At 49.5% G+C, this 10,388-nt stretch overlaps 1 protein-coding gene across 1 annotated transcript; it reads right to left on the bottom strand.

Annotated features, from left to right (window-relative positions):
* Nucleotides 1-2,128: 2,128 nt before the first annotated feature.
* LOC148592889 (T-cell activation Rho GTPase-activating protein-like) lies at nucleotides 2,129-5,595 on the bottom strand. The gene is made up of 8 exons (XM_088533249.1): nucleotides 5,455-5,595; nucleotides 5,065-5,131; nucleotides 4,707-4,882; nucleotides 4,403-4,564; nucleotides 3,992-4,101; nucleotides 3,348-3,543; nucleotides 2,970-3,087; nucleotides 2,129-2,625 (listed from the first exon to the last, which is right to left on the bottom strand). Exons 1-8 carry the CDS (start codon nucleotides 5,593-5,595, stop codon nucleotides 2,129-2,131), a joined length of 1,467 nt encoding a protein of 488 aa, XP_088389375.1.
* Between the last annotated feature and the right edge of the window lie 4,793 nt (nucleotides 5,596-10,388).

Raw genomic sequence — 10,388 nt, 5'->3', positions numbered from 1 at the left:
CAAGCGGTAAGAATCCTGAAAAAGAAAGAAGCACCCACCTCTAGAAAGAGTTACACAGTGCTTTGTTTTGCACTGAAATAAACCCACATTACTGGGTGCTCCTTCGTCTCTGCAGACAGTGAAGTAGGATTTCTCTGCTTAGTGCTTCAACTGAGGTCTAACCTGGAAGCATAAGAATGAGGTGGGATTTTCCTAAGGAAAGGTAGTGAGGGCAACATCGTGAACACTGAAATCTGGCCTATTGGGATGAAAAAACCTGGAGTGAGAATAAAAGGAAAAAAAAAACACGCAGTCATTTGTTGTTGTTTTTGTTGTTTGTAGTGTTTTTTAGTGGTTTTTTTTTTTTTGGCATGTGAATTTGCCCCCTCACCGCATGCTCATCTTCCTTTATGCACGCCCGTGGCTGCCATCATTTTCCTTTTTCCTCTCTTCTCTTTCCTTTACTCTCTGCATCTTTCTTTCCTTCCTTTTTTTTTTTTTTAATTCCTTGCCATCCTTTCTGACTTTTCCTTTCCTTCCTTTTCCATTTCTGCATCCCCTGCTTCTTTCCTGAATTTTTTCTTTCTTCCTTGCTTCTTTCTTCCACATTTTCTCCCCTTTCCTATTGCTTGCTTTTCTTTCTTGTCTTATTTTTCTTTTCCCACTGCTTTTCATCCACAGCTATTTCTTTTTCTTTTTCTTGTTTTGTCTTTTGTTCCTGTCTTTTTTTTTTCCCCATCTTTTAGTTTCTCCTTTTCACTTTCCTTTTCTCTTGCTGATTTTCCTTTCCTTCTTTCTTTTTTTCATATATTTTGATTTCCATTATCATTTCTCTTTTCTTGCTATCCTATTTCCTGAAGGCTTTCCTTTTGCTTGCTTGCTTGTGAGTTTGCTTGCCTTTTGGGTTGGTTTCCTTTACCTTTGTTTCCTTTTTCTTTCTTTTTTCCTTTATGCCTGCATTTTTTTACTTTCTTCTTCTGTGTCCACAATTCCTCTTTCTTTCCAGTCTTTTTTTTTTCTTCTTTCCTCTTTTCTTTATTTACACTTCTATTGCATTTTCCTTACTATTCTATTTCCTTTTTCCCTCTTTTGTGTCTTTCTTCCCTTGGTTTTCTTCGGGATTCTTTGGTCTTCTTTCAGCTTCTTTGCTTTCAAGTTTTCCTTACAATGCAATTTTCCCTCATCCTTGTCTCTTCCTTCCTTCTCATTTCTTCTGCCTTCTCTCTCCTCTTTCTTCTTTCTCACCGTTCCTTTTCCTCTTTCTTTTCTGTCCTCTTACCTCTCCTTTATTCTCCATTCCTGCTTTTTTCTTTCCTTTTGGTCTCCAGTGAGGTCCACGCTGAGATAATTCCACCAGCAAAACACAGCGCTTACTCTCCTTGGAGCTTTGAGCTATTCTTGCCTCCTAGGAGCTTTCCTTTTCTTTCCAGGCAATGTGAGTGACTCTCACGGAGGACATGTACAGATAATGTAGCGGTGACTGCAGTTAGGATGTCACCTTACGCAGACAGAAAGCCCCAGTCCAAGACCTCTAGCTGCGTGGTTGCACGTGAGGAGAGAATGGAAGTGCATGTGCCAGACAGGCTGGGTGCTGCCTTTGTGCACAGCCTGCGCCTGCTGTTCCCACGGGACCGGAGAGGAAACGGTGTTGGCTCAGCCGGAGGGGTGGCTGCACACAAAGTGGGATATTGCAGGGTGTGCAGCCCATGTTGCTTCCGTGGAGGCCGTGCTGGCTCCTCAGCACAGGGTCACCTGCCTGTGTTAAAGCAGAGCTCTGCTCTTTGCCCTGGGGCTTTAGCTCTCTACAAGCACCTGCTACCCACAGCTTTCCTCTCCTTTGCTCTTCATTCCTGCTTTTTTCTTTCCGCTTGGACTCCAGTGAGTTCAAAATGTTTCTATGTTGAGTTGTGTCCAATACCAAACCACAATGGATACGTTTTTTGGTGACAGTTGCAGTTTTTATTTCCTCCTGGCTCCTGCAAGCACCCCTGAAGCTCCTCCTCCTCCTCCTTTCACCTCAGCCTGCCCAGTTGCGTAAGCTGTTTGCCCGTCGCGATGCTCACAGCTTCCTCAGTGCATGGCCACGGCCTCCTGGGCTCTGGTGGCTCCTGGCCCAGCTGTGGCACACAAGAGCATGGCCGCTGGCTGCTCACATTGTTCTGGTGGCCCAGCAGGCGCCAGAGGGCACGGGGGCTGGCCGCAGGAATGTCTTGGAGGGGCGCTGGTAACCTGGGAAGGCACTGTCCAGGGAGCGCGTGGAGGCTGCTAGGGGTGGAGAGCCCCGGGGGAGCTGCGCAGGCAGCGGGGCAGGCTGTTTCTCCAGGGCCTTCCCCAAGCACGGCCCGTGCTGCCCAACAGCAACGTTGTGAGCACTGCTGCTGCGCTCCTGGTGCCTTGTGCTGCCTTGCAGGCACTCCCGGGTGGACAGGGCTGGCGCTGAGAAGCTCCTCTCCATGGTGCTGCGCTGCATTTCCCTCGCAGGCAGCAGCAGCGGAGGGGCAGAGGCGCAGGCTGCAACGGCCCTGCTGCCGCTGGGGCTTCTGGCGCGGGGCTGGTGCCGCCTCTCGCAGGCTGCGGGTCCATGTGCAGCTTCAGGCTCGGGGCTGCTGCTGCCCACAGCGTCTTCCTGAGCAGCCCCGGGGGATCCTGTGGGCAGAAAGAGCCCGTTAGCTACTTCTGAGTGGCTCTCTGCAGGCAAAAGGGGGCTTTGCCGCTGGGACCGGACAGTCCTGGCAGATGGCAAGCTGCAGCCTTAGCCCCTCGGGAGGTGAGGAGCAGTTCAGGAGACACAAGAGCCCCCCGAGGCCAACATCCTGCATGGACAGAGTGCAGTTCTAGCCCACAGTGAGCAATGCTGCAAAAAGCTGAGCTCCACCAGGGTTTAACATCAGGGGGGCCCTGTGTGGCGTGAGCGTGGTCCTTCTCAACTTGTGGCAAGTGCTGCCAGACTAAAGCCCCGGCAGGAGCCATTGAACCCTCTGCACACAAACCTGCGGAGCTGCCTCTGTCCTCGCAGGGCTCCTCAGCAGAGGAGCTGCCAGGGAAGGCCACGTCCTCCCCGAATATCACTGCGTGGTTGTCGATGAGGACCTCCACCAGCACGGCCACCTGCACACACAAACCATGGGCGTCAGGCAAAGGGCTGCAAAGGCATCAGCGATGTTTGCTGCTCCCCACTGCTGTTCCTGTTCCCAGAGCTGTAGCTCTGCGGCTGCAGTCAGAGCTCTGCCTGTCAGGTTGCAGGTTGCCAAGCGCAGGGGCACCCCCGTGCTCCCAGGGGCTGCTGCTGCTTTTGCAGGGCCTGTGGCTTGTGTGGAGCTGGCTCAGAGCGGCCCAACGCGAGAAGCTCCCTGGCAACTTCCACACACCTTGTTGTTCATCTCAACCTGCAGCTGCAGGGGCAGCGTGCTGTCCAGGCCTGGGCCCAGCATGCTGGGCCCGATGCAGATGGCCAGGTTTCTGGAGGTCATCTTGTTAGTTGATGCTCCCTGGCTGATGGTGTGGAGCGTGGCAAGCAAGGTGCGCAGCAAGAGGCGGTTTGCCTGGGGCAGGTCCTGAGCCACCCTGTGTGAACACAAACACAAGGCACCCTCATTTCAGGAAGCCGTGGCTGCTGCTTCTTATTGTGAGCAAGAAGTCTCAAGGAAGCTGCCCCAAATGACGGTGCATCCTCCACAGAGAGCCAGGGCCCTGCTTTTTGTGTCCCATGGAGCAACTGAGCAGCTGCTGAAGTGCAAGCTCTGCAAGAGCAAGATCTTCACTAAAAGGCAGGCATCTCAGCACAGTGCCTGCTTTTCAGGACATGGCCAGCGTGAGGAAAGGAGAGCTTTTCAGGAGACGTGCTGGCAGGCTTTGGGAAGGCCCAAGAACGCCTGGGGCTGTGTTGTGTTCTCCCAGCACTAGCTTGCTGACAGCAACGATGATGGGTCTTTGCAAGAGCCTGCCCATTGCCAGAGGGGACCCTGAGCTCTCCCAGACACTTCAGAACGCTGTCACTGCCGACAGCACTTACTCTTTGAGCTCTGCAATCTGCTGCTCCTTGCTTGCCGTCTCCAGAGCGAGCATCCATCTATCATAGAGGGCCACGGACAGGAGCATGGAGGGGATATTCCGTAGGAAATCCTGCAAGGCCAAGATATGGAGATGAAGCTTTGGACCTGAGCCCTGAGCCTAGAGGGAGTATCCATGGCACTTGGGCTCCTAGGAGGCAGCTTGCTTTGAGCTCCCTGCTCTCCAGGGTGAGCATGAGCACTGCACAAGCTGCTCCAGTCCCTGCCCCGTTGGCGCAGGCTTGGCTGAGTGCAGGCACAGCCCTCGTTCCCATGAGCCTCCATTGCAGCCGCAAATCGCCCTCTTCCTCCCAGAGGAGGCAGCGGGGACGAGGAGGAGGAGGAGGAATGAGCTGCAGGGCAGGAGAGGTCACCTTTAAGAGAGCAGCCAGGAGGTTCACTGGCTTGCTCTCCAACTCCACGTGGACTCCTGTGTTGAGGGCCTCCCTTAGCTCCCGCCGGTCCTTCTCGCTCGCCGCGATGCGGAAGACGCCCTCTGTGGCAGGTCCCTCTCTGTTCAGGATGGCCAGGAGATCCTGCCAGGAGAAGCCATCAGGGATTCACAAAGGGATGGGATCCTGGGATGCAGAAAGGCCGCTAGTAGTGGGAGCTGAGCTTGGGCCTGGCCGCAGAGAAGCGCGCGTGGAGGCCAGGTCCCCAGTGGCCTGTTGGACTTACCTGAACTGTCTGGGGAAGGCTCCCCTCTTCCCCACAGAGCCGTTCCAGAGGCTGCCCAAAGAGCGCGCTCTGGAGAACAGGCTCTGGCTGCTCCGGGCCGTTCCCGCTGGCAGAGCTGCGTCTGTGGGAAAACGGCCACTGGAACAGCCTCCTCCTCCTTCGGGAAGGCCCACGAGCTGCTGGAGAGAGAAAAGCAGGAGTGACTTCCAAAGCAGGGGCAGAGCTGTGTGCGAGCAGCGCCGAGAGCTGCCGCCTGCAGAGCAGAGCAGAGCAGAGCAGCGCGGGGCTCTGCACGGGGCTCCGTGGGGAGCGCTAAGGGAGAGGGCAGCTGCTCCGCTGCTCTTCCCAGCCCACTCACCGGGCGCACGGCAGAGTCCGTCCTCAGGAGCCGCGGGGACCACGGCAGCTCCTTGTGCAGAACCAGCCTACAAGAAACGGGCTCCGTTCACAGGGCCGCCCGCAGCAGCGAAGGCTGCAGGAGCCCCGCAGAGCCAGCCCTGCCGGCCACAGCCCCCGGGCGCTTTGCGGGGCTGGAGGGTGCTGAGAAGGAGCAGCCCCGCACAAGGTGCCCAAACGTGGCCCAGGGCAGCCACTGGCTCTGCCTCTGGCTGGGGCAGCTTCTCCCAGGCTGCCCCACTGGGCAGCAGCCGCTGTCTCCAGCCCTTCTGCCCCTGTCCCCTCCCCTGGGAAACACAGATATCTCCTGGCAGCGCCCACAAGGGACAGGGCAGTGGGAGCAGCCGCTCACCTCTGCCCTAAAGGAGGATTCCCTGTCCACAATCCCTATCTTGGTGCCATGCACCATGGAGCCAGAGGCCCCACACGAGGCCTGCGAGCTGGGAGCAGGGTCGGGAGAGCCCCGCGCGCCGCAGCAGATGATTTGCCCCATAGTGCTGCAAAGGGCCAGATGAGCACGCCGAGCAGCACCAGGAGCTGAGCAGGCCTGAAAAACACTGGGACCGCTGTCCCCCGTGCGTAATAGTGCCACTCAGCTGGGAGCCCACGTCTCCCTGCTCTCTCACGCCGGCACAGCAACGCACTGGGGCACGGGCGGGCGCTGCAGGCAGAGGCCACCTCTGTGCCACTGACACACATTGTGATGCGCTGGCCGCTCTGTGATGTGCTGGGGAGCAGGGCACAGGGGCGCTGGGGGCAGGGGCAGCCTGCCTGCACGGCTGCAACGTGCCCTGCAGGTCCTGGCACAGCTAGAGCAGCTTTGGAGTTGTCCAGGAGGAGGGCCTGTTCCCGGTGCAAAACCAGGGCCCACACAGTGCCCCACAATCCCAACTTTCACACGTCCTCTGCACTCCGTCAGCTTAGAGGTCAGCCTCCTCTTCAGGTGTCTCAATGAAGCATGAACATGGGAAAGAAACAGAGCTGCCATTTGAACCTGGAAGATGAGTCTCTGACATCTTTAGCATTAGGCATTCCAAAACACGTGTGCATATTCATCAGTCGAGCTATCGCCTGCAACAGGGCAGCTGCCTTAGCAGTATTGGGAGCTGGTTAACGAATAGTGAGAAAAATGGAAAGACGCACTTTGAAATATGGAAAGGATTGTTTGACTGGAATGAAAACATCAACTACAAATGCCTTCTGACTCAGGATGATTTGGGGTTTTTTTTTCAGGTTTTCTGAGAAGCGATTTTGAGCTGACAGTTTTTTTTTTTTAAGAGCTGTTTTCTAATCCTGGGATCTTCGGCAATGTCTTTGGTTGTCTCCGTATCACAGACTGCACAACCCAGGTGCTCTATCTCAAACCGCTTAACTTCAGGATTTTGGCACTTAATTTGGTTCCCTTATTTTTGGATTGCATTTCCTTGCACATCTTGTTCAAATCCTTTCTCAGTAAGCCACTTGATGTTCTAAAATCTTGAATATTACACGTAGGGGAAGTGGTGGCTCTTTGTTTCTGCTCTTCCTTCTCATTTATCATCAGTGAGAATTGCTCAGTCCTAAGGATCCTGAAAAAATTAGAGGCACCCACCTCTAAAAGAGCTAAACAGTGCTTTGCTTTGCACTAAAATTAAAAACTACATTACTGAGTCGTCCTTCATCTCTGCAGACTGTAAAGTAGGATTTCTCTGCTTAGTACTCAGCTTCCTTGCTTTCTTGATGCATGCCCATGGCCCTCTTCTTTTGTATTTTTCCTTTTTTCTTTCCTTTCCTCTTTGCCCCCCCTTTTTTTTTTAATTCCTGTCCATCCTTTCTGGATTTTCCTTTTCCTTTCCCTACTTCTCCATTCCTGTTTCTTTTATTTCTCTTTCCTTTTTTGTTGCTTATTTTTTTACCTGTTTTCTCTTCATGAAGAAATCAATTAAAATAGATGATCCGTAATTTCACAATATATTTGCTTTTAAAAAATACATAGACAATTTATCCACATTTTTGAAAAATACTTGTGGGATAAAACAAAAGGCGAATCTGAAATTTGTCTAAAATCAAAATCTATATTTTTTTCTGCAGACGATGATTGTATGAAAGCTTGTTTCTTATCTAAGTCCTATTTCGTCTTATAAAGAATTCTTCATATAACCAGGTGATTTACCATCAAAAGTCATTTAAGCCTTTTTTCTCCTTCCCACTGCAAATATTTAGAGAAATATAAGTCTGTATAAATCCTTTGCTGACTTTTATGTTTTTTCATAATGTCCATATTTTAGCTAAGCAGTATGATCTCTCTCATGCCACAGGATTTCCCCTCATTCAGGGAGCGCATCTCTCTCTCTGACTGTAGTGTGCTGTAGGTAACATTGTCAAACTGAGAACTGATTTTGGTGCAAAACAAGGCTAGACAGAAATTTAAACTTAGTCACTGTTAGTGGTTTCATTGCATAATAAATGCATATTTATTTGGAAGTTCCTTATGTAAGCTTTTATCTTCAGTATTTGTACCACCAGGTTCGATCTTTGTCACATATGGTTGTCTTACATATGCAAAATTTAACTGAATAATTTACATCCTTTAAAAAGAAAGGATACATGGATATTATTTCATGATTAACACAATTTTTTTGCATCTTCAGTTTTTTTTGCTGAAGCGTGTGGAAACACTGTCTTTTCAGCTCTTTTCAGAAACTGTAGCAGTGGTTTTAGTGCTGTTTCTCTAATAGAAAGCCGAGTTTCTGTTCAGGTAACAGAGCTGATCTCAGCAATGCTCAACTCTGCTCACATCTCCTCCTGGATCACCCATCATTAGGCCAGTGTTATTTTGTGGAGCATGCTGTGGACCAGAGCAGGAGCTGCTGACCAGATCAGGAACAAGCAACTGTTTTTGGCTGCCCTGTTTTTTTCTTGGCATCAGGATTATTCTGACTGTGTCTCCATTTCATTATGAGGGCCACTGTGTTGTTGCTGGTTCTGTCCACCCACTGTTGAACAAGCATGACTGAGGAAGAAGACACAATGAGGTCTTGTCTACTGGCTAGTAGCATTGGACTGCAGGAGAGGATAATGCCATAAATCATCAGACTGTGCAGTTCTTCACTGGAAGGAATATGGTCTTGATGTTGCTGGTTTCTTCTTCCTCACTGCAGGATCTGCCCAGGATAATTTTTTATGTTTGCTAACACACATTTACACCTTTCTCTTTCATCATTTCTCTGCAGCTCCACATCATGTTGCTGCACCCACACCTCTGTGCTAGAGTCCGAAATAGCTCACACTGCAGGGAATAACTGCAGCTTGCTGAGATCTCTTCTTATAAAAGTGTGTTGCACTATACAAAGCAAATCAATAGTAAAGCAAATTAACCACCAACACCTGGACAACTAAAGAACTTGCTGTCACAACTAAACCAAATGAAATAAAGCTATGGGCAGGTTGTGAAAATTTAAGCCAAGGAGGCCTGACAAGCCTATGTCCTGAGGCCTGGCAAGCTCAGTGTGAAGTTTATGGCCTGTTACTGGTTATAGCAATACTATACTACAGGACTACACAGTTACAGCAGTGAGAAGGGGCTGAATGGAGAAGGTACTGTGTTTGAAGCTGCTAAAGACAGCTCTGTGGAAGAGAAAAATTTCCAGTGAAGTCTGGCTTTAAATCCAGGACAATCTGTTATAAATTGCAGGTAGATGCTCTGTATTGATGTAGGTACGAGTGATTCTGAATCAACTCATGCAGAGTGATGTGTCCTACTTTCTCAGTAAAATAGGATTTAATACACACTGGAAGGGCGTGAAATGCCCTGGCAGCTTGAACAGCTTGAACAGTTATAGAGGACTGAGGGAAGACTGAGAGGGAAGTCGCCTCCCTCCGAGACGCTCTTTCCCTGAACCAGCATCAGCATTGACCTGGTCAGCAGATGCAGGGCCCCAGTCCAGCTGCAGGTGATGGACCTGCCTCAGTCGAGTCCATGCCCAACCTTCTGCCAGGTTACAAGACTATGGGTAACCCAGGCGAGATAGCTGGAAAAACGAGCCAGGAAAATGGATGGGACTGCTTGGGGCTGCTTGTTTTAGCGAGTGATATGATGCTTACAGCTTAGCAAGAGGCTTTTGAAGCTTCTTAAGCTTCTTAAGCTTCTTAAGCACCACATCATGCACCTGATGGATATTTGTAGCCGAGTTTCTTCATCTTGTGTCTGTTGTGTAGATGTAAAAGATACTTACTCCTTTCCTCTGTTTCTCTCCTCTTTCTAATTTTTTTTCCAGGGCATGACATGCTAAAGCTGGCTTAAGGCCTGTTAGCTGCAGATCAGCATATAGCTGCTAGATGAAAAAATAACTGAGCTGGTCTAAAAATAACACGTCCATCCAAAATTGCTAAAAGAAAATACTGGCTTAATTTTGCATTAACTCATGCAAGTCAAAGTCAAATGCATCATGAAATATGTGGATTTAAAAAAATACTCTAAGAGAATCCTTACCTCAGTCTTTACTTAGAACAGCTCTTAAGTGTATTCTAAAAGCAATAAAGCTTTTTTAATGTACAAGTTGTATGTGGATGATATTTTGAAACACAGTGGAAGTGATTAGAGAATATCACTGAAAACTCTTTACTGCAATGTAGAGAACCAGGTGCTCTTTAATGGCTCTTGTGGTCTAAACAAAGGGCTAATGCGTGAGAGACACTCATCTCCAAGCAAGGTGGGCGAAGCAGCACTCACCGACTCCTCAACACTGAGCAAAACGCAATCCGGTTCTTACTCTGTAGTGACTGTTGGGTGCAACCCATAGCGCAGCAGAGAAGCTGAACTACAGACAGAAGAAATGCTACAAATCTGTCTATTATTTCCCTTATAAAATGGAAATGTAAAGTATAGCTGTTAGCAAATGTAAGACGGGGTTACTGTCAACACTGTTGAAGAAAAGCATTTCAGTCCTCAGTCTTTCAGAAATGAATGTAAGCACATTTAAAAACTACTGCTAACACTCATTATGGTGCCAGTAGTGCTAAAGTCTAAGAAACCCTGGCATTAAAGGGTCAATGTATCTTATTCGCTTTGGTCCAATATTCTGGTTTAGGAGACAGTTACATGAGGCAAAGTTATTGGTAGGAAGCTAGCATTAAAAGTTCCTCTCTTTCAAGACCAGATTAGACTAATCACCATATTTTTTCAGGCACGATTTGTTGTACTTTCAGTTCTGACAATTCACTCAGCTGTGGTGCTGCACTGTGGACAGGTCCATAGAAATTGGACTTAAAAAACACCTTTTATTCTTGATATGTTTTCCTTAACCT

Source organism: Tinamus guttatus, unplaced genomic scaffold (genome assembly GCF_059628265.1).
Source record: "Tinamus guttatus ecotype Peru unplaced genomic scaffold, ASM5962826v1 Tinamus_guttatus_pri_ptg000489l, whole genome shotgun sequence".
Taxonomy (NCBI): Eukaryota; Metazoa; Chordata; class Aves; order Tinamiformes; family Tinamidae; genus Tinamus; species Tinamus guttatus.
Note: the sequence above shows the minus strand (reverse complement) of the source record. Positions and strands in the feature narration are given on the sequence as shown.